Source organism: Colias philodice, chromosome 25, assembly GCF_061535455.1.
Source record: "Colias philodice isolate Cphi_HAF_F1 chromosome 25, ilColPhil1 Martin Lab GWU primary, whole genome shotgun sequence".
Classification (NCBI taxonomy): Eukaryota; Metazoa; Arthropoda; class Insecta; order Lepidoptera; family Pieridae; genus Colias; species Colias philodice.
In genome coordinates, this window is record NC_143110.1 from 5764261 (window position 1) to 5788588 (window position 24328).

At 33.8% G+C, this 24328-nt stretch overlaps 2 protein-coding genes across 2 annotated transcripts; one reads left to right on the forward strand and one right to left on the reverse strand.

Annotated features, from left to right (window-relative positions):
* The first annotated feature begins 282 nt into the window (after positions 1-282).
* On the forward strand, positions 283-23464 carry LOC149477409 (sperm-specific sodium:proton exchanger-like). The gene is made up of 22 exons (XM_089710746.1): positions 283-1380; positions 1638-1863; positions 2264-2420; positions 2938-3112; positions 3541-3776; positions 4134-4255; positions 4591-4717; positions 10018-10096; positions 10534-10634; positions 10970-11103; positions 11403-11506; positions 12966-13077; positions 13653-13828; positions 17827-17945; positions 18845-18989; positions 19514-19617; positions 20093-20240; positions 20637-20790; positions 21270-21352; positions 21447-21477; positions 21708-21775; positions 23290-23464. The coding sequence occupies exons 1-22, from the start codon at positions 307-309 to the stop codon at positions 23341-23343; spliced, it is 3729 nt and encodes a 1242-aa protein (XP_089566872.1). The 5' UTR covers positions 283-306; the 3' UTR covers positions 23344-23464.
* LOC149477410 (uncharacterized) lies at positions 15445-17411 on the reverse strand. The gene is made up of 3 exons (XM_089710733.1): positions 17127-17411; positions 16698-16956; positions 15445-16600 (listed from the first exon to the last, which is right to left on the reverse strand). Exons 1-3 carry the CDS (start codon positions 17316-17318, stop codon positions 16281-16283), a joined length of 771 nt encoding a protein of 256 aa, XP_089566859.1. The 5' UTR covers positions 17319-17411; the 3' UTR covers positions 15445-16280.
* Positions 23465-24328: the final 864 nt, after the last annotated feature.

The following is a 24328-nucleotide window of genomic DNA, read 5'->3' on the forward strand; positions in this document are numbered from 1 at the left end:
TGCCTGCGATTAGTTATAAAAATGTCCCTTTTACCAATATATTTATTTTGCTTGTTTTCTCTATTTATATCATACAATGAAGTTTTATCAAATAACACAGACATATCTAGTTTCCAAGAAACATTTGGCAAAGGAATGGCTAACTCAAGTGAAAAAACAGAACAATTAAAACCGTTAAGTTTGAATGGAAGGAACCAAAGTGTGGAATTTGATGATCCATACCGACCTACTCTCGCTTATCCTACATCTATAGCCTTTCTTTTCGTCTTTCTAACCTTGCTATTTGGTGTTATAGTAAGGGCCATAATGCTTTGCACAAGTATGTGTATTCCTTATAGAGTAGTCATGTTTATTTTTGGTGGTATACTCGGATTTTTGGCACATAACTATCCACATTTTAGGCCCTTTGTTGAGATCTGTTATATGGACGTCGATCTTTTGCTAACAGTTTTCCTACCAATTATTGTGTTTTTCACATCTTATTCGGTCGATTCACATTCTTTCTGGCGCAGTTTTCCGCAGATTGTCATGGTGGGAGTTTTTGGAGTTTTGCTAACTGCTCTTATGGCGGCATTCATGGCGTTCTATTTAATAGAATCTTCCTGGAATTTCTCAACGGCCCTGTTATTTGGAATCGTTTGCTCGCCTATATACCCAGTAGAAATTGTGACGCAGCTAAAAGAATTGACCAAAGGTAAAAATATAAGCGTTTTACTGCTGGGTGAGGGTTTGATTGGAGATGTCACAGTAATGATTGAGTTTACTGCAATTTTCGGATATTTGGCAATGGCTTTAACGGATGCATCGCAAATATCTTTGTTACTTCTACGTTTTGCTGGTGGCGGTGTCCTTTTGGGACTCGTGATGGGAAAGATAACAGCAGGATTATTATCCTTGACGTATTACGACTTACTTTGCTCAGTAACCGTGACTCTGGCTGGAGCTTATTTAACATACTACATTGGAGAGAAGTTCTTCTATGTATCAGGGTTGCTGGGAACGGTTATAGCTGGCGTTATGGTAAGCAAACGAAAGTCAACTGTATCAGCTGAAGTGGAACAAGTGGTTTCGCATTTCTGGAGAATTCTCTCCCATATAGCGAATACGCTGGTCTTCGCTATAGTAGGCGTGGTGATATTTGAGAAATTATGTTACATGATAAGTGTACGGCAATGTGCTTTGATATTTGTGACGTATACGACGGTGTATACTTCGAGATTGTTGGTGTATGCCGCAATGACACCTATTCTGAGGCATATAGGGTATGGTATGTCCTGGCAACATGCAATGGCTTGTGTGTGGGGTGGGTTACGAGGTCCGTTATCACTTTGCCTGGCTTTGATTGTCCTTCAAACACCAATTGTGGCGGATGCTGGTGAGGTAAGCTTTAATTTTTTTATGTTCAAATGCCTGTATTTCTAATAATTATAACGAAAAGTCGTGTTAATATTTTGGCCAATAACTGTTTTGAGTAGATTTAAAATACTTCTGTAGTGATTAAGTCATGTAAGTGTTTATTGGTCTCCTTCGTAACTACTAACTACCCTATAAAATAGAAGGATCAAGATAGCATATTTTATGATTAAATTCAAATATATTTTGTTATTATGCAAAACTTAACTTAACCATTTTCTCAGATCTTCATCATTCAAACAGCTGGTCTAGTACTCCTTTCTCTATTAATCAATGCAACCACAATCACCAAAGTACTAAAGATCCTTGGGCTAGCTGAAATATCGCTTGCAAAGAAGGCTAATATGACGAATTGCGTCAAGCGTGTAATGATGACCAGAGATCGATGTATCTCTATGCTTAAGATGGATAAGTTTCTTGCTGATGCTAATTGGGATCTTGTGCAAGCTAGTAAGTGGTGTTCTGGAATATCTGAATCAAGTATTTGATTGATTTGTTGTTGTTGCCTGTTGGTTTACGCATTTTTTGGTTGCTAGAGAATTAATTGGAAGTTTTTTCACTTTACCCATCTATTTTATACCTTCCCTCTTTTTGTTGTAATTTACTAAATACCGTTACCGTAATAAACGTTACCTAGCTGATACTATTTTAAAATTTCGACACTTCTGAACCATTAGCAAATAACTAAATTTAATCGGTAATCTGCAGTAGGTAATTTTTGTTTGCATAATATTGCTAACTTAAACTATGTGGGTAAAAAAGCTAAAAACTTTTTTAATGGTTCAGCAAACAATTCTTGTGTCTCCTTTCTCTAATTGTACCATATTTAATAAGGTATTATTCCTTCCAGATACAACAATAAAACATCCATACCAACTTCAAATGTCTGGTCGCGACGAGGATAGTGATGACGACACTTACATGGGGTACCATTACACCACGTGTCCAGATTGTGAGAGGGAGATACCGAATGAGCCTACTAAGAAAGAGATAGCTGAAATGATGAGGTGATAATCTTTCTTACGAATGTTATAAATGCCAAAGTGTGTTTCTTCGTTGTACTTCTTTCACGGTGCAACGGAGCTACTATTGTATCATATTATGACTCGTATCTTGAGAAGACCGGGAAGGTGTGTATCTGTAGATAGAGTGTAAGTTATATACATTACTATTTGGCGCGGTAAAAATCTTATTTTGCTAGTAAATAAAATAAAAGAATTTTACAGCCTATTATGGTCTTTTTGAGTAATACAATGTAATAAAAGAAAATGTGTAAACTGCATGCAAAACAATTCTATAAAAGTTTGTTATTGAATTACTAGAAAATAGTACTGATTCTTAATATTTGAGATTTTAATTTAGTCTATTTTCTTATCCTATCAATAAAGAATGTCCAATAATTCATAAAAGGATATAATAATATAATTTTGCATTATTTCTGTATGGTCCTTACTGGATGACAAAATTCGTCATAAAACTATACAACCCAAAGAACATTCAAGAACACATTCAAATTCGTTTTAGAGAAGCAAATCAGCGCGTGTTAAAAGCAATGAAGATATCGTATTGGCGCCAATACGAACACGGTAAAATAAGTAAAGATGGCGTCCGTACGCTAGTACAGGCGGTGGAAGTTGCCGCTGATTCTAATGATGGTAGGATTAATTTGGAACAGTTGGGGACGTTGTGGAAACCTAAGGTAAGAATGGTTTATTTTTTTAGGAATTAAAATATTCATATAGATCTATGGATTTATCGGCGCCTGAACAGCAAAATTGAATTAGTATTTAGCACTATCCTTTTTGCAATCCATAAATAAAAAATTCTAACATAATATGGTAAATTCCGACTTATAAGTAGGACTGTTATGTAGAAGAATGTATTATAAGAACTTTATTAGAATAATTTTATAAAAAATTTAATTTAGGACTAGGTACTTAGCAATCATAGCAGAAATTAATGTATACTTCGCTTGTAATCAGGATGAATAATGCAATTTATAGTGCAAATATGAACGCACCTTTAAAAAATAACCTCCTCCTTTTTTTGAAGTCGGTTAAAAACTTCGTTAAACTGCATTATTATTATAACATTATTCCCTTATCATATTAAATTAACATTCATCAGGCCCACGCAGTCTGGCTTCGTCGTAAGCTAGTAGACATGATGATACCAGACGCGGCGAATGCCCAAGTGCCCAGACACCCTTGGAGGCAGTATTGCTATAGAATTGTCACCAATGTGTGGTTCGATGGCTTTATATATGTGATGATTTTGTGTAATACGCCGGTTATATTGTTTGAAGTGGCCATGAGAGGGCCTGTGACCCCAACGGTCACTTTTACGATCAAATCTTTGAATTTGTGAGTGTTTTTGTCGGAACTATTTAACTTTTTAGTGTTAAACTTTTGAGAGATAGAATAGAAAATGAAGAAGGATGATAATTAAAATTTTAGAGCAATTTGATTTTATATTATTTGCGGGTAGTTTTCGCAAATAATGATAAACAAGAATGTTTATTGAGATACTTTTGCTTATTGATATAAGGATGTTAACTGTAGTTTTTGAGAAAGTAAAACGCTAGAACGACAGAATATCGCATTACAATAATAGAAAATTCGTAGGAAATAAATTGTAATTGTAACTGATTCCAAAGTTTATATCAGATAAATAGCTTATTTGGTTAATCATTTTTAATTCTTCCGCACTTGATATTGCAGATTCTTCTTCATTATATATTTGTGGGAGATGCTAATAAAATTCTACGCTTTGACTATTCGTGGATATTTTAGATCACACTGGAACAAGTTGGACTTCTTTATTATTGTTATGGCAACTGGAGGTCAGTTTTAATAGTTTAATATTATGAAAGTTTAATTTTAAAATTACTGTGTATAACTATATGCTTTTTTTGTGAGCAATGTATGTAATAACCTAACAACAATTCAGTTTTTATGGGTTTCTTATTTTACTGAAAATAATGAGCATTGAATAAATATTTTCTCACTTATAATTTAAATGCAATACATATTATTATTATTTAATACAACTAAGATTAACACAAATTTCATTACCTACATCGTAATGTAATTTAAATTCAGGATAGGTTAAAAAAAACCCTTGAAAAAAAACAAATCCTACGTACCTGGTTTTTAAAATATTTTTTTTTCGTTGCAGATTTAATTCTAGATATAATAGATTCTGTGACTATGTGGGATAAATGGAATAATTTAAATTCAAGTGTATTAACAGCAACTAAATTATTGAGAATGCTACGTTTTCTACGACTATGCAAATTGGCAAGGTTAGCATAAAATAGATATAAGAAAAATATTTTTTTTTAGAGAAAATGTTGTTTTGTTGAAGTAAAATTTCTTATGGCGCGTTAAGAGTAAAATTTCAAGGTCTCGTCATGGCAGTACCGTCACGTCATGGAGTAAGGCGACGATTTTGGGATCTTTGAATATTGCCAAAGAAGTTTCACTACTGACACGTGTGCTCGGCACATACGCTCTGTTTTATTATTAAAATTAATCAGAACTTATAAAAATCATGGGTTAATTTTTGTTAAAAGAAATAAAAACCCTACACTGCCAAACCACAGCAAAAGTAGTTATTTGATTATTAATGTAATTTTTATTCTAATGATAAGTAAAGGTCATTTTGCATTGAAAGAATAATAAATAAATAAATATTTCAGGACAATTTTCACACAAACTGATCCCATACTAAGCTTTCGCTTGTGTTATGGAAACCAGATGGCCGATAAACATACATATATAATTTTTGGATAGGTGGCGCTACCGTCACGTAAACATCTGATCGGCGTTATAAAATGCTTAAAAATAAATTTAATAGTAAAACAGTGCTAAAACTAAGACTCAACTAATCTATACGTACTCAATTAGTGTGTATATCGTTTGCGCTAACTATACTTTTAAATTCAGTGAGATAAACTATCATACAGTTGCAGTTGGGACAAAGTGAACAGTGATAATAATATAAAGTTGGACAATCCACGGACATACCTCAATGAAGTGAAAGACAAAAAATCCAAACAATCCAGGAGCATTATTATAGTGATATCTATATGGACACACAACCACTTAACATAAAAATACAGTGTTTCGAAAATAATTATTTAACGAAACGGTTAATTTTCACTACATTGACAGATGTTTGAATACTTTTGATATCAGCTGTCATAAACAACGTAAACAACAGTCAAAGTCGTTAATAAGAGACATCTATCGTCCTTTTCAACGAAACAATTTGAGCCACCTTTCGGCAACAGGCGGAACTAACTGAATCTATCGATACTACAGAATATTATCTTCAACTAGTTTAAGATACGTACACGAGAGGGCGCAGATATAAAATTTCATTAGTGTTAAAACATAAAATACTAAAATCTAAGATTAAAATTGTAAAAGAATTGTCTAAAAATGTCTGACATACAAAAATTATTAAATCAATTGAGAGCAGATATAAGAAAAGATTCAAACGAATCTTTAAAGTCATTAGAAACAAGAATTACAGAAAACATTAACACTAATATGGATAAAAAGTTTGACGTCATAAAAAAGGAAATAGAGGACATTAAATTACATAACACTGAATCAGATAGAAGATTACTGGCATTAGAGAAGCATATAAGATACAGAAACTTAATATTTTTTGGCGTCGAGGAACGGGAAAAATCTTACGAAGATTTGGAGAATTCTATTTTAAAAATAATCAACAAGGATTTGGCATTGAATTGCGAAAACAGAGATCTAGAAATGGTTAGACGTATGGGAAGCAAAAAAGAAAATAAAATAAGACCAATAATAGTTTCATTTACAACCTTCGGCAAAAAACTCGCAGTATTAAAACATAAACAAAATTTAAAAAACCACGGAATGTACATTAAACAAGACTATCCTCCACAAGTGTTAGAAGCACGTAAGAAACTACAAGAACAGTTAGAAAAAGAAAAAGAGAAGGGAAATAATGCTTATATTCGACATAACAAACTAATAGTACATCCCCATAAGACCCCACAACACCAGATCAATAAAAATATGGAACAAAACAAACAAAAAAAACGGGAACTAGAAATAACACCGCCAAATCCAAAACATAACATCCAATCCAATCCAACACAAAATACCGAGCCATCAACATCTAAAGGTCATGTGGCTAAAAAGAACAAAGTAACAGGACATCAAAGTCAATTAAGCAATTTCTTCCATAAACAAAACAATCAAAATAATAATTCAGATACTGTACAATCCAACTCGGACAACGAATAGCCACTATCCCTCCTCCAAAAGAAACAAACTAATACCACCTATTCATCCACAAAATATATTAATAAACAAAATGATAAAATAAAACACATCCCTCCCCCACAACGGCTTGTCACCGCGGGGGCAGTAGACTCTCACCCTCCAATAAAACAAAAATATTATATAGCTACATTTAATCTAAGATCATTAGCTAATGAAACAAGAATACTAGAACTTGAATTTGCTTTGTCGTCTATTAATTGGGACATACTCGGAATTTGCGAAGTTAGAAGAGAAGGATTAAAAATTGAACAGAGAAGCAACTACGTTTTATATTACTACGGTATGATAAAGGGACAGAAAGGAATAGGATTTTTAGTCAAGAAAAGTTCAAATACAAAAGTTAAAGAGTTCCAACCTATATCAGACAGAGTTGCAATTCTACATGTAGATATATACCACACTTCCTTTTCCCTTATACAAGTCTACGCGCCGACCGAAAGCTGCAGCGAGACGGAATTAAAAAACTTCTACAATGATCTGGACATAGCTATAGAGAAATGTACCAATAAGATAATTTTAATGGGAGATATGAATGCTAAGATTGGTCAGACCAACTCGTACGAACATCTTGTCATGGGCAGCTTTGGGTATGGCAAACGTAACAAAAGAGGACAAATGTTCATAGATTTCTGTTTGAGGTATAAATTTAAAATAGTAAACACACTTTTTAAAAAACCTGAGAGACTTAGATGGACTTGGCTCGCCCCAAATGGAAGAACGAAAAATGAAATCGACTACATAGCTACCAACTGTCCTGGAATTATCGAAAACTACAACGTACTTAGTAAATTTATACATCCAAGTGATCACCGAATCGTAAGAATAACACTTGATCTTGGCAGAAGACAAAAATTAACCCGAGCTCGTTTCAATAACACGAGTTCTTCAAAGCTCAACTTTAAAAATTTTAAAAACAACATTTTAACACTCAATATCACTAATAATATTAGTGTTCAGGACTTTTATAATACCTTAATAAATGAAATAAAAAAATCACTAGAACGAAATTCACGAATACGCGAAAAAAGAATTGAAACTATAATGACAGACGAAATAATTAACATGAAGAAAGAATTACACAACCTTAGAAATACAGAAAACAAGACAAAAATAGAAAAAAAGAGAATTAGCCAACTTTACAAGACAATAAAAAGAAAAATAAAAAGCAATGATAAGGAACTTAGAATAAAGACCTTGGAGACCTTTTTAGAAAAGACAGGAGGTGTCAAAAAAGCATATAAATCACTCGAAATTAAAAAAGATTTACTGTCACAACTTACCCATCCTTCAGGTTCCTCAGTCTTTAATCGAGCAGGAATACTGGATCTAGCCACACAGTACTACAGAGACTTATATAAAACTAAGACCATACCAACCAAGTTGGATTCGTACACTACCTACTTGAATAATGATCCAATACCTGTCTTTTTGAATGAAGAAGTAGAACAAGCAATTAAAAATCTAAAATCTGACAAGAGTCCCGGTGCAGATGGAATTACCAATGAGATGATAAAAGCAGGTTCTTATATGATGGTCGAGACACTAACAAATTTATTCAATCTGATTCTCTCACAAAATGCAATACCAAATCAGTGGAAGGAGACTGAAATAGTTTTAATATATAAAAAAGGAAGTCCAAAACTAATATCTAACTACAGACCTATAAGCTTAATATCATGTCTCTATAAAGTTTTCGCATCTACCCTACTACGACGAATAAGCCATACAATAGATGAGAGCCAACCGGTAGAGCAGGCTGGATTTATGTCAAAATTCTCTACAGTAGATCATATATTTACATTAAAAATAGTTATTGAGAAATGCGTGGAATATAACAGACCCCTATACATATTATTCATAGACTACTCAAAAGCCTTTGACTCAATATTTCATGACTCTATGTGGGAAGCTCTTCAAGCACAGGGTTTAGAGGCTGGCTACATCAATCTTCTAAAAGAAATATATAGAGAAAACTATGCAAGGATAAAGTTGGACACAAATGGTTCACCCTTTCCAATAGAACGTGGTGTTAAACAAGGAGACCCACTCTCACCAAAATTATTCATTGCGGTACTTGAAAACATATTTAGGAAACTTGATTGGGCAGACAAAGGCATAAGAATAAATGGAAAATACTTGTCCCATTTACGGTTCGCAGATGATATAGTGTTACTATCAGAATGCCCGATTCAGCTTCAGTCAATGTTAACCACCCTCAGTGAACATAGCAAAAATGCAGGATTAGAAATCAACTATGACAAAACACAAATTATGACAAACAGACAAAAAATACCTTTATATGTAGACACAAAAGAACTGAAATATACAGATGAGTACATATATCTGGGTCACCTTATCTCATTTAAGTCCTGCACAGAGAGGGAGATATCTAGAAGAATAACTATGACATGGAACAAGTACTGGTCTATGAAAGACATATTTAAAGGACCAATACCAGTACGCTTGAAGACGAAGGCCATGAACAGCTGCTTGTTACCGTGTCTTACTTACGCATGCCAAACCTGGCCACTGACCAAAAAATCTCTTAACCAATTAAGAGTCTGCCAACGAGGAATTGAAAGAAGCTACATGAATATTCGATTAAAAGACCATATAAAAAATACATCAATAAGGAAAGTAACAAAAGCGAATGACGTCGGTAATCATGTTCTTCGATTAAAATGGAGATGGGCAGGACACAACCAAAGGCAAAAAGATGAAAGATGGTCAACGATCATTACAAACTGGTTTTTAGCGGACAGGAGCCGAAAAAGAGGCAGACCCTATAAAAGGTGGCAAGACGACATTGTTGGTGTAGCGGGGAACCACTGGGTAAAACTGGCTAATGATAGGCAGAAATGGAAAATTTTGGAGGAGGCTTTCACCGCACAAAGCGGTCCTTACAATATAGAATAATAAGATAAATACTAACATAGAATAACTAAAAATATCACTAACAATACACATAATTATATTAGTTTTAAGATTTTATTATATAAAGTATTTAGTATTAAGTTAAAGTGTAAATTTTTGTAAAAGTAAGGAAATAAAAGCTTATATTATTATATTATTATAATTTTGAAATAAATACTTATATAAATAATTAACACCCAGACACAGAGCAAACATCTATGTTCATCACACAAATATTTGCCCCGGGTGGGAATCGAACCCACGACCTCTGGCTTGGAAGGCAGGGCCACTACCAACCAAGCCAACCGGTCAGTCAAATGAAGAATGAAGTTTTTATTAAACATTTGCTCGATTTCAGGGTGTCTGTGCCGAAAATAATGGCATATATAGACAGAATGATTGACATACAACTAGCCTTTGGGTATGATGTTGGAAAGGTATTTATTATAAGGTTTAATTAATAATGAATTTATAACGTAAATTTCCTTTTTATAAAACAACTAGCTTCCGCCCGCAGCTTCGCTCGCGTGGTGTTTTGATAAAAGGTAGCCTATGTTCTTTCTCTGGGTCTACTGATTGTCTGTGCCAAATTTCATCAAAATCGTTTGATAGATTTAAGGGGGAAAGCGTAACAGACAGACAGACAGACAGAGTTTTTTCGCATTTATAATATTAGTAGGGATAAAATAATATGTCAAAAGTTGGTTACATAATGAAAATAGTTGGAACATATTTAAGAGCATTTTTATTTAAGTATATAAGAAAAATTTATTCATATTTTTTTTCTTATACACGAGTTCCTTTTAATAATTAAGAAATTACTTACCATTACTCGTGTTCAAAATAGAATTAATCTTCAATATTATATTTTCAGGGTTTTGTGACGGGTGAAACAGAAGTATGCAATCTGCTCCCACAGTTGGTGGATAATGTTCAAATACAGGAAACCCTATATAATAAACTTGAAGCTGACAGGTGATAAAAAAGTCTTTTAAAAGTCTATGTTTCGTCTTATTATAAAACACATCTAATGATTTAATGCGCTATTCCTTCAATTGTTTCACACGTGTTCATTGGTGCTAGTATAATTTGAGAAAAATAAGTATGTTTTTGAAGTGAAAACTTCTTTAGCGGCGTTGAGCACTTTTTCTGTAATGGGTATAAAATCTTAAACTCGCGTCAGGACACGTGACCTGATCGGAAAAGCGTAAGACGGATACCATTCCAAAATATCAAACATGCTCAACGTTAATAATCAAGTTTTCACTTCTGCCGGCACTCCCGGAGTGCAACCCGTCTTTTTTTTCTAGGCTAGCAGTAACAAGACAACTAGGTCTTTTACAAAGGGATCGGCCTTGGACCGCAATAACTGTGAAAACGAGACAAGCGACCACCTCCACTCTGAACATCATGCTTTCAGATGCCATGCAATTGAAGGAGGAAGGCAAATTGTTATAACCCTAACCACTATAATACCACACCAAACTACGTGACGCCACGCCACGCCACGCCACCCCACCCCACGCCACGCCATGCCACCCCACCCCACCCCACGCTACGCCACGCCACCCCACACCACGCCATGCCACGCTACGCTACCCCATGCCATCCTACGCCATCCCACGCCACGCCACCCCACCTTACCACGCCACGCCACGCTACGCCATACCACACCACACTACACTGGTATACTCAATCAAATATCTAAACTATTGATAATTTATTTGCCCTATTATATTGCAGGATTTTTAGATGAAATGGAATATCGTTTGCTAGTAAATGCAATACAAGAAAGAGTACAGTCTATTCGGCACAAGGGCAGCTTAGTGGCGCCATCTTCACCCGAGGTAATAAGAAATTAATTTGTCATGTAATAAACAACTACACTTACAATTACGCTTGAAAATTGTCTGAAGCAAAACTCTGCCTACGCGTGTATTGAGCAGAGTTTTCGAATGAGCGAGACAATAGACTTTGAACGTTACGACTACGAAATAAAGTGTAAATTTCAATGAATGCGTTTTTAATGATAGAACGTCCAAATCCTGGTCCTGCTGGAAGAACCTTCTGGAAGGACAATCCTAAGGACGTACGTCCTGCTAGCAGTACGCAATATTTCGTAATTTTTCTATGGATATCAGAGGCTGTCCTTCTAGCAGTACTTGATATTCATGCGTATTAAAATTAGGCAGGATGATTAACATTGGGTACCTATTTTATAATAGTAGATACTAGAGGTGCCCCGCAGCTTCGCCCGCGTGTTCTTAGGGAATTAAAAAAGTAATTTACCGCGGGAATGACATGTTTTCCCGCGTAAAATGTAGCCTATGTCCTTTCCCAACTCGTTACCTATGTTGATGCCAAATTTCATTAAAATCGGTTCAGTGGTTTAGGCGTGAAAGCGTAGCAGACAGACAGACAGACAGAGTTACTTTCCAATTTATAATATTAATAGTAAATGTAGAAAGAGCTTGTCTAATTTGAAATGACGCACCCCGTTCCCGCATTTCTCCTACAAGCAAACGTAAAATGTTTGCAAAATGCGAGAGACGGGATGTTTCATTCCAAGTTAGAACACTTCTATCTAGAAAACAGATGCCTGTTTTCTACCTTTCTTACAATACCCCAGCGATAACTATTAACGTAGTTATAGCCAAAATGTTGACGACTCCAGGTATGCTGGCTATCATTTCCGACAAAATATGTTGCTTTGACACGAACGCGGACGCCACGTCTTATACTCGCCGCCATTTGGACTGGACTGATCGTAGAAACACCATTCAAAAACTCGCTGAATCAGAAAGAGACGCACTATGCATCTAAGTTAATTGCGTCCTGCTAGCAGGCTTAGAAAGCCTCATATAACCAAAAACATTGCGTCCTACCGGTAATACTAAAAATCGTTCTAGCAGGACCCTGGACGGTCTATCAAATAAGCTATTGCATAGCTTCTATCGCGGGCCTTGAGCGCGGGGACCGAATCCAGAAATTCCGTAATGAAAAAACCTCACGCTCCCCACTCCGACGGGCGCGGAGGTGTGGCTTGAAGGCATAGCATGCAATAGCTTTACCGCGGCAGTCCCCGAGTGCCACACGTCTTTTTTATCTGATGATCAAAAACTCATTCATTGAAACAATGTACTGAAAATCGGCTGACGTATTTCAAAAAAAGATTATACATATTTATGTCCCAAATCAATTTAATTTATACATATAACATAGAAGCCATTAAAAATATCTTCAAGCGTTGCTTTATTATTGGTAATAAAATTCACTTTTAATTTTTAAACAAATAAATTTCAACAGACTCAACTCCGCGCTATATCTTGGTTGCAAGGAAATGAGAGAGTAGCTGACTTTTTCATAGAGAACTCTGAAATACATAACTATAATATGAACGATATATTAATATCCAGAGGTATAATTCTATTTCTGAATATATAATAATGGTATGAACTGCACAATAATACGAAGAAGAAGACTTAAGTTTATAAACATCTATCTAAAAAAATAAAGTTTGTTATTCTGATAGTTTTACATTGTTTATCTATCTGTCTCTTTGTTCTAGCCTATTTCAGAAACAGCTGAACTGATTTGACTTCATTCAATTCATTCAATGCAAACGATGAATTATTGCACATTCCGCTTTCTTACTAATATACTAGATGTAGTCAAATGATTTCAGTAAGTACAGGAGATACCATGAGTGTGCAATATACCGTGTTGTATGAATTTTGACGTGACAACGTCTTATAATTCGATAGAGCCGGCTGCTCGCACGAAAAAACATGACTCATGCGGCGTTACCTCGCTCTGAAGCGTTCCAAGGCTTGAAGTGCGAGCGAGAGCTCGGAACGCGCGACAAAGAAGCACAATCGGACGTTGTCACGTTCAACTATCGTCAGTTAACCGACTTACAGACAACCGATTTTTTACCTTAAAAAATACCTTAATTTTCTATTGTAAATTCATAGAAAAAACCAACCATTTTAGGTGATCAACCCAAAGGTCTATACATGTTAGTGTCTGGGTTATGTGAAGCTTCCTACTTACCTCCAGAGGAAGATTTGGACGAAGCAATACCGAATTATGAGTTCCTGACCGATCTCAAGTTTTCTGAACCTAGCCAAGATTATATTGTGTCGGGGAATGCTATTGGAGTTTTGGGTGTAGGTATAATCAGTAAATTGGAACCATTTTTATAATTTTTTTAAAGGATAAATAATACGATCACGTCGCGGGATTCGAACCTGCGGTTCTGACCGGGCGACGCGACGGCCCGACCTCTCGGCCACCCGTGATTCATATTTAAGAAAGCATCTGTATGCTATAAAACTAAATATCATATAGAACCATTCTTATCATTATCAGGGGGTAACCATCATGTCTTAAAGTATTATTAAATCCAATGTTGAAAAGTGATAGAGCTGTAAAGGCATCATCGTAACCCCCAGATCTTAAGAATTCTGGATCCTTAATTTTTTTTGTTGTAACCGCCTATTTTCTTAAAATGTTACCTTCACAGTTCACTGAATAGATCACAGCCCCCCTAGACAAGTGGCTTTCTATTAGCGTAAAGTTCAATAGAATAGATTATGAATGTATGAGATTGACGTTTGATTACGACGACGACGACGATTGATTACGTCAATCTCATACATTCATAATCTATTCTATTGAACTTTACGCTAATAGAAAGCCACTTGTCTAGGGGGGCAGTTGTAACTTGTAACGTAGCGTAGTCGTAGATAATATGAATTGAAAATCACTTTTATGTTTCACACTTAACTAGTGACTTTTGTAGTGTTGTATCTTCAAATGAAGAGAGGATAGTCGAAATTGCTAGTCTTAATTATGTTTCATATGAATGTAAGCGTAGATTATAAGGACTATGAAAATTCTTTGGTCTTCATTATAATTTCTTATAGTAAATAGCATTTAATGTGATTCGTTACTGAAGAGTTTATTTGTTTGTTATATAACTACCTACTGATCCGATTTGAAATATTATTTCAGTGTTAGATAGCCCATTTATCGAGGAAGGCTATAGGCTATATGTCGTCACGCTAAGACCAACAGGAGCGAAGCACTGCGTCTAAAACCGCGGAGCACAGCCAATATATAAAAATACTAGGTTTCCGCCCGCGGCTTCGCCCCCGCAGTCAAAGAAAAACCCGCAAAGTTCCCGCTCCCGTGGGATTTCCGGGTATCAAAATATCTCCATACCAAATTTCATGAAAATAGGCATGACGACAGTATCAATAAATAATCGATTTGGCGTTGTTAGGTGAAATGTTATATTAAATAATTTTAAAATACTGCCTTATTTTTATTTAAAACAGTTATTATTATTGATATTTTTAATAAAATAAAACATTAAAATACCATAGTCCGCCATTTTGACTGAAACACCAATCACAATGCTGTTAGCTGGTTCTCCCGATGGAATATGTCCAGAATTCCAGATGGCATAGTTGAGATAAAATGTTCCTTAAGCAGAAAAACTTATGCAAACTATATTAAAAATGGTAAACCAAGCAAGAAGTGCTTTGCCCAGATGCAAATGCAAATGTACCTAAGTGGTCAAAATAATAATTGTTACTTTTGTATCACTGACCCAGAATTTACAATTAACAATAATTTTGAAATTATTTGCATCGCTTATGATGAAAATTTTATGACAAGCTTTCTGGAAAGTATTATTTTATTCTGGAATTGCCTATATATCCATTGTTATTTAAATGTATTATAGAATAGAAAATAAAAAATGCAGAAATTTCATTAATATTTTATTTAATTAGTGAATCCTGTAAATTAATCAAACCACAAGCTATAGTTTATCATCAAGAACTTTAACCAAACTTAAGACAAGCATGTGGTTTTAACATGTTCAATTCACGTAAGTATCCGTCTTATCACCCGCTCTACGTGAATTCTCAAACTAGCTACTTGTTTGGTTTCTTTAGGTTCTGCTTTAGATAACTTACATTCGGATGCAACACTCGGTGGCCGTACTAATTTCACACCCATTCTTCTTAAATAATATACTTCCTCTATCTGCCATGACCCACATATTGGGTTGCAAACATTTTGAAAAGTCAGAAGTTTCAACAATGTATGTGTCTGTTATTCGGCCTCCATAACCATTAGAAATATAATTTATCAAACCATTAGGTGTACAGGATATAAGGTACTTAATGGTATTGGCTTTCTTGTAATCAGACCAGGAAAGGGCTTGATTTAAAGCATTTGAAGGTTTCTGTATTTCAATCTCTAAACAGTTGATCATGCAAGTCACATTATTGTATTTATGTCTTAAAGCCATTGGTAGATTTTTTTTAATCAATTTTGTTAACTAATGGAACAATAAAAGGACGCATTACACTTGCTAAAATAGGTATATTTTTCAAAAAAATTTTGCTTGGATAAGTTTTATCAATTCCAAAATCATCAGCAAGTTGACGGAATGAATTTTAGACATAGTAAAATATGATTAAATGGTATAATATGGTGGTCAAGTTAACTAAATAAAAACAACTTAAAAGAACACCAATATAGGAACGGGGTTTTTCTTCAAGGTGCACTCTAAAGCATTAAAATTTTCTCTTCTTTTGTCATCCTCTACCATCTCGCTACAATCCGAAGCATGGATACAGGTACTGAGGTTTCTGTTAGAGTCACAGAGGGGGTATAAGAATCATCACTATCTGAGTGTTCTATTTTTTTAACTTTTTGACTCAAATAATTACCACTTGACCTTAAGGGGATAGTATTAAGGCCGTGATGCTTGATTTCAAATGGAGATGAAGAGACAGAATATTGAAATTGCTTTGATGGTGATGTCATCTGATTTACCAAATTGACTTTTGTTTGGTTAGCTTTACACTGATTATTCAACACCCTTGGTGCCAATTGGGGAAGTTCATCGACATTCTGCTGAACTGTAAAACAAATATTTTGTTATTTTAATACTATAATTATGACTACAAATACTTAATAAGTACATATGCAACAATAAGAATAATATAAGGGTAATACCTGAACTAATGGATGCAATTTCTTCAACACTTGATTGTTTTGTAACTATACATTTTTCTTCGTATTCCTTTTTACACTCTTCAAGAATCATCATTCTTCGTTTCTTTGCTATATATGGTCGCTCTGTTGTGGCAGATGTTCGTGATTTCCTATCAGATTGGCATGTAAACTTATGGGGCATACATCCTGGTTTCATACGTACTTGTGAAACAAATTTCATCACATGATACTGCATATAATTTTCCATATCATTTGGCATCTGAAAGAAATGGAAATGTTTAGAATTATTGATAATAAGAATCATAGCCAATATCAAAACAAACTTAACTTAAATAAATTAATAAACCTATAGCTGCCAAATTTCAATTATTTCACATTATTAGAAACATTTTTAGTTTAGAATCTTTAAGTATATGATAATATACTCACATCAAAGTGATCTTCACAGAAATAAAGTGGCGAATTCGTAACTACATCGTTCGGGTTTCGCCGCGCGAGCTTTAACCACTTTTGCCTTATTAATTTCTTGTTTGGAACGTGTACAAATAATTTGTTTGGCGTTTTTATTGATGTGGAAGTACACTGAGGTACCGCACAGCACTTATAAGATTTGGAATTCATTTTAATGCATGAATTAACTTAATATTTTGTTTAGTTTCTTGGACAAGCGTACAGTTATTGACGTATGTATTTACTTAAAGGTGACGTCACGCCGACGCCATGACACCTGTCAGCTGTTTTGGCACAGTTAATAAATATCTTAATACTATTATAAAGGCGAAAGTTTGTAAGTATGGATGTATGGATGTTTGTTACTCTTTCACTTAAAAACTACTGAACCGATTACAATGAAATTTAGCACACATATAGAGGGTAACTTGAATTAACACATAGGATAGGTTTTATCCCGGAAATCCTACGGGAACGGGAACTATGCGGGTATGAAATATAGGGTTTTTCTTGTTAATAGTAAACGAATACACACATTATGGAAGAGGATTTCAAAATCTTTCGTCATGCCTATTGGTTCTGAAGTTTAGGCGTGATTGAGTAACAGACAGAGAGACAGAGTTACTTTCGCATTTAATATATGTATTAGTATGGATTGAACTTTTGTATTTTATTCCAGGTATTAACCAATCGTCCATACAACTACACAGTTCGCTGCGAATCTGCAGTACAAGCTTATTACATCACTATGCAAGTTATCAAAGAGGCGTTTAATTTGGCACCACATCCTATTATGGGGTAAATTCCTATTAAGTATAATCTCTTATATATAAAATTCTCGTGTCACAATGTTAGTCTGCATACTCCTCCGAAACGGGTGGACCGATTCTCATGAAATTTTCTGTGCATATCGGGTAAGTCTGAGAATCGGCCAACATCTATTTTTCATATGTACCACGGGCGAAGCCGGGGCGGACCGCTAGTATACTATAATAGCTTAGTTATAGCACAGACTAATAATAATATACTACGTATTAGGAAATTTACAAAAAAGCGCCATCTATCGAAATTTAATAAATTTAGTTTGAATAAGATACTCTTTATTTTATTGTTTTGCTTTTATTATTATATTTCCATCATAAAAATAGCCCCCCTAGTCAAGTGGCTTTCTGTTAGCGTAGCGTTCAATAGAATAGACTACGAATGTATGAGATTGACGTAACCTGTTACGAGAAGATACGTTTATCTACAGCCTACGTCAATCTCATACATTCGTAGTCTATTCTATTGAACGTTACGCTAACAGAAAGCCACTTGACTAGGGGGGCTGGTAGCCCGCCCCTGTTTGGCTCGTGGTACATATACAGCCTATAGAACTCAGGGATCACGTACAATGTACATATCCAACACAGAAAATATTCTTGAAATCGGTCCAATAGTTCCGGAGATTAGCGCGATCAAACAAACAAAACGATTTTATTTTAATTCTATAATACCACAGACTAATAATAATATACTACGTATACAAATAATACTTAAGATTTATAGTATGAGTGTAGATTGAATATTTGTTATTTAATCTGGATAGACGAAACTGATTAAACGTGATTGAATTTTTATCTTTCATTTTAATTTTTAAATATTAACAATACCTAAAAAAAAAAACTATAGTTTCAGTAAATAAAATATTATTTAAGGTTAGAATCGTCAATGTGGCGTGAAATAGGCATAAAACTATCTCTAATGGTATTACCAAGTGTCCCAGCGTACCATTCGTGGTCTTCAGAAAAGATCAGCATGCGGCTTGAGCATGCTTTTGTGCCCTGCTTGAAGGCTTTTAAGGTTATCTTTGTTTTAGGGCCGATTTTTTAATGCTTGGATAGAACTTATTCGTCGAATAATGTATAAAACTACCATTTTAAAAACGTATTCTAATTGTCCGTATTTGACAGTTTACGTGACTTTTTAATACTATCGTGTAATACTTTATTGGACGGATAAGTTTTATCCAATCATTGAAAAATCGGCCCTTACACGGATATAAATACTAGTAAAAAATTTGAGGAAATAAATTATTGTAATATTAACATGCTATATTTAGCTTCGCTTGTATGTTTGTATGCAACCTACTCCTTTCGACACGACTTTAATATTATTTTATTTATTGCAGTTTAAGTATGTATACAGCAAGATTAGAATTTATATATTTAGTATCAGATATGATTTGATAAATAAACAAAAATATAACGCACAAGCAACTCCAGTTTTCAGTAGGAGGTTTATAAAAAAAAAACTAAATCCCACAACATTTTTTATTTGAAATGTTTGTACTTAAATGTAATTTAATTTATTTATTTTACTTCTAGATATTTGTGGTCAACGAATTAATGGAAGATATAGTTTTATTGGACGGTGTATGCCAGGATTTAGCTACTAGGGAGTTATTTCAACCCCCTTGCTATATACCGAGGTAAACTAAAATCTACTTTATTGTGATTGGAATATGGTCTATATTACATTGTCTATATTATTTACTCTTTAACTTAAAACTTGATAATCTTCTTTATATATAAAAATGAATCGCAAAATGTGTTGGTAAGCGCATAACTCGAGAACGGCTAAACCGATTTCAATAATTCTTTTTTTAATATATTCCTTGAAGTACGAGGATGGTTTTTATGTAGAGAAAACGTAAATATGTACCACGGGCGAAGCCGGGGCGGACCGCTAGTATTATAAATAAATTTTCCTTCAGAAAAAATAATAAATAAATTTTCCTTCCATTTCAATCAATAACTAGAGTAATAAACGTTAAAGTTTATTTCTAGTTATATTTTTTATTCGATTTTGTTTCAAAAATAATTCTTTATTAATCTACTTAATACCTAATCCATTTTTAATAGATTTTTGCAATCGTCAATTTCTATATTCAAAGTTTTTTCTAGAACCGTCCATAGATTAATATTTCCAAAGTCGTCCCAACTGATTGTCTCTGGTCAATGTCCAGAGACAAAATTGTTGATCGTTCCCGCCAAAGATACGGATGAGTTGGATATTATGGAGGATGAATTAGATGATTTGCAATGCGAATTGGTAAGTTATTTATAGTGTAAAAACAGCAATAATATATGTAAAATATTATGTTGTATACATATGAATATGTTGTGTGTATATAGTTAAGTTGAACTCCAACTCCAGTTATTCTTTTGACAGATTACCTTATATTTTAGACGACAATTTGATGCTGAATACAATACAGTAACATACGTTTTCTTAATTTTTAATATACTTATATATATTATAAAAAAAAAAAAAAAATAATTTTGTCGGCAGTGTCTGAAACTTTATTTAGACAAGATACATATTAAATTTGCTTTTTGCCAGAAAAAACAACATACAACCTAATAAACTTTCGCCTCTATAATTAAAGGATTAAACATAATCATTCAAAAAAAGTTTTGGATTAAAAAATTTTTTATTACATCCCAGGTATCCAACGCCTCATCCCGTTGCCTATATCACAAAGTAATCAGGAAATTGTCTACTGAATCACGAAATAAGAGCGCAATGCGCGGTCGTAAGCGACGACGTGCTGGGCTCAAGCGGGTCAACTATAGGGAGTCCGTGTGGGGGAAACAGATATGTTAGTTGGAAAATCTATACTAATATTATAAAGCTGAAGACTTTGTTTGTTTGAACGCGCTAATCTCGGTCCAAAATTTAGAAATTTGAAGGTTCTTTCGGTGTGAGATAGCCCATTTATCGAGGAAGGCTATAGGCTATATATCATCTCGCTGAGACCAACAGTAGCAGAGCACTGCGGGTAAAAGTAAAACCACGGGGCACAGCTAGTAATATTATATTTAGTAGTATACTAGCTTTCCGCCAGCAGCTTCGCCCGCGTAGTCAAAAAAAAAACCGTTTAGTTCCCGTTCCCGTGGGATATTCGGGATAAAACCTATCCTATGACCTTCTTGAGGTCTCAAGCTATATTTGTACCAAATTTGAAGTAAATCCATTTTAGTTTAGCCCAGACATACTTACAGACAAAAAGAGCTTTACGTGTGAGAATTGCTAAGGTTTTACGCGTGGAAATTAAAAGTATCTCTTATTTATTTTCAGCGAATGTCACCATTCCAGTGATGGGCGGATCACAAAGTGACAAGGAGTTTTCTAAATATTTTAAACCAAGTTTAGACGAAGTGGTAAGTTTATGACAATATAAACGTTAAGTATCCTATAGTTATTGCTAGTAAATACTTGTGTAAGAATATTTTTAATATCTGTTTTATTTTCTAGCCTGAAAAATTGGAATCACCAAAAGCTACCGGTAAGCGCATTTTATAAGTAAAAAGAAGTATGTATATTTATTTTTTAAGATTAGGTACGTGGCTACTAAACTAAATCCATTTTCTTTCAAAGGAACATACCTATTATTATTTTTTCACGCACACTTTTTCCCGAATAAATAAATCTTAATATATCTGTACGTTTAAATTAAATTTTGCTCTACCTTATATTAAATTTAAACATTTATTAAAGGTATATTTATTATTTTAGAAAATACTGCATCCCCGATGCAGTCTTATGCCCGGCCAAGACAAACTCATATGGACTCAGAGCAAGAGGCAAGATTATATTTTTAATTATCTTTTACAATAGTTTGTAATATATTGGGAGTTATGACGTTATTGTACGATTTTTTTTTCATTACATGCAATGAAAATATTCTTTTCTTTCTACACGATAGTCTTTATTTGTATGTATAGTATAGCTCTTATTAAATTACTTTATAGGTAACTAGTGGTCCGCCCCGGCTTCGCCCGTGGTACATATTTCGCAATAAAAGGTAGCCTATGTCCTTTCTCGGGTATCAAAATATCTCCATACCAAATTTCATGCAAATTGGTTCAGTAGTTTAGGCGTGATTGAGTAACAGACAGACAGACAGAGTTACTTTCGCATTTATAATATTAGTATGGATAATCGTGACCGTAATATTGGACACTTGCACATGTGCTTCACATAAGCTTCAAATAGCAATACATTCGTATTTCTGACGTGGATTTACATTATACGAACATCTACAGTTAGAGATAGAGCATTATTTCGTAATCATTTACTGTATCGAAAATTCGTATACAGTATAATAATTCGTATAGTGTTGTTCAGTATGAGATTGAATTGTTCAGTATTTGATTGAAAAGAGTATATATAGAACATTGCATAGAATCTTTTCGAACACACTAAGAACAACGAAAGAATGCTCTACTGCTGTTTACACTAAAATAATTTGATATAGTGGGGTTAGAATGAGTATTCGCTCGTTTGATGTAAATGCACCGTAATACTACCAAGTAGGTAGGTATAATGTATAAAATTTCCTCTCTTACACAAAAAAGCGACATATAGGTAATATCCAATTACATGCTTGTTGTATTTGAATCAGTTGCTATAATTCTAGCAAGACAGTAATATGATATCTGATAGTTTAGATTTTTTCCGCTTTCATATAAAAAAAGATTAAAATTTAAAACTATCACAAAAAGTAGGTAACGTTAATATCGACTGTGACTATAAAGTAGTGTAAGTAGTTTTTATTTTCGTAATTTCGTAGGGTACTGTACAATTTTTAATTAGGTAGGTATGTACTATACATATAATCTGCATGTATGCAACTATAACTGCACAAAGATTAATTTTGTTTTGAAAAACTACGAAACAAGATATCTCTTATCGTGTTAAAATATGTAAGCAACTGATTAGCTAGGTACTTATCAATAAAATCATTGTCTGATCTTGTTATTTATTTTAATACCCAAATATGTAATTATTATATGAAGTCATTTTATTTTTATAAGCAACTAGCGGTCCGCCCCGGCTTCACTCGTGGTACATATTTCGCAATAAAAGGTAGCCTATGTTCTTTCTCAGGGTCTAAAGATTATCTGAGCCAAATTTCATCAAAATCGGTCCAGTAGTTTATACGTGAAAAGTGAAAACCATACATACATACAAACCTTTCCTCTTTATAATATTAGTATAGTTAAAAACTAAACATGTTTTTTTTGTGTAAAAATAACTAACATGACCATTTCATGTTGACAATATTATGTAATATAAAGTACATTTTATTTTACAGATTTACAATACGATGCTATCAAAAACCAAAGGACGGTCGTCGGATAATACCTAAATAAAATTGATTTTATAAAGAGTATGATTGAGTGAGATGAGAATTTGTAATACAATATATTTGCGATTTTATACGTAATAAATATATTTATTTATTTACAAATAAAACAAATAATATTTAATTGATTTTTTTATTTTAAAGTACAAGAACATAAACCATTAACGGTCAACATTTAAATAATGTTTTTAATTACTTAAATAGTGATCAGCAATATATGTAGTTAGAAATGAAAATATAAAATACTGCACTTGAAAACTTGAAGGAATGTTAATTAATATAATGCAGCCAATAAAAAATACCTGTATTTTACATAAACATTTGTATTAATAAATCGTTTCGAAATAAAATAACTGCAAAATACAATTAAAATAATTGAAACAATCATGTTATGAACAAACAATTATTAATATAGTAAATTCGTTCCAATTTAAGTACTTACAATTTCATACTAAATAAATAATTTTTACAATTTTGAATAATGATAAAATAAATGCTGTGGGAATGCCGTAAATAATTAATATAAAGCAGTGTTTACCAATTATATAGAAAAAAAAAGACGGGTTGCACTCCGGGAGTGCCGGCAGAAGTGAAAACTTGATTATTAACGTTGAGCATGTTTGATATCCATCCGTCTTACGCTTTTTCGATCAGGCCACGTGTCCTGACGCGAGTTTAAGATTTTATACCCAACGCCGCTAAAGAAGTTTTCACTTCAAAAAACTTGAGCGATGTCAAGGGACATCCGGATGGAACGAAGTGTTAAGTTAGAGAGAGACAGACAGAGAAGCACGCGCACGCCGCACGGCTTACAACTTAAGCAAAAAGTGTCGTGACAACTTTTCGTAAGAATTTTTTCCGACTAGCCCCCTTTCACAACGCGCGATAAGGAACTTCGTTCCAATAAACAAGCATTTTACTGAATTTTAACAGTAAGTAGTTAATTTTTTGCATCTTATTATTGATATATATTATGTTATTTATAACA

Bases quoted from the DNA above. Each gene is read 5' to 3' on its own strand.
- LOC149477409 (XM_089710746.1), top strand. From the start codon at position 307: ATGCTTTGCACAAGTATGTGTATTCCTTATAGAGTAGTCATGTTTATT. The intron at 3,113-3,540 runs GTAAGAATGGTT...AACATTCATCAG, and splicing joins GGACGTTGTGGAAACCTAAG to GCCCACGCAGTCTGGCTTCG. The intron at 4,718-10,017 runs GTTAGCATAAAA...GCTCGATTTCAG, and splicing joins CGACTATGCAAATTGGCAAG to GGTGTCTGTGCCGAAAATAA.
- LOC149477410 (XM_089710733.1), bottom strand. From the start codon at position 17,318: ATGAATTCCAAATCTTATAAGTGCTGTGCGGTACCTCAGTGTACTTCC. The intron at 16,957-17,126 runs GTGAGTATATTA...CATTTCTTTCAG, and splicing joins TCTGTGAAGATCACTTTGAT to ATGCCAAATGATATGGAAAA. The intron at 16,601-16,697 runs GTATTACCCTTA...TTTGTTTTACAG, and splicing joins AATTGCATCCATTAGTTCAG to TTCAGCAGAATGTCGATGAA.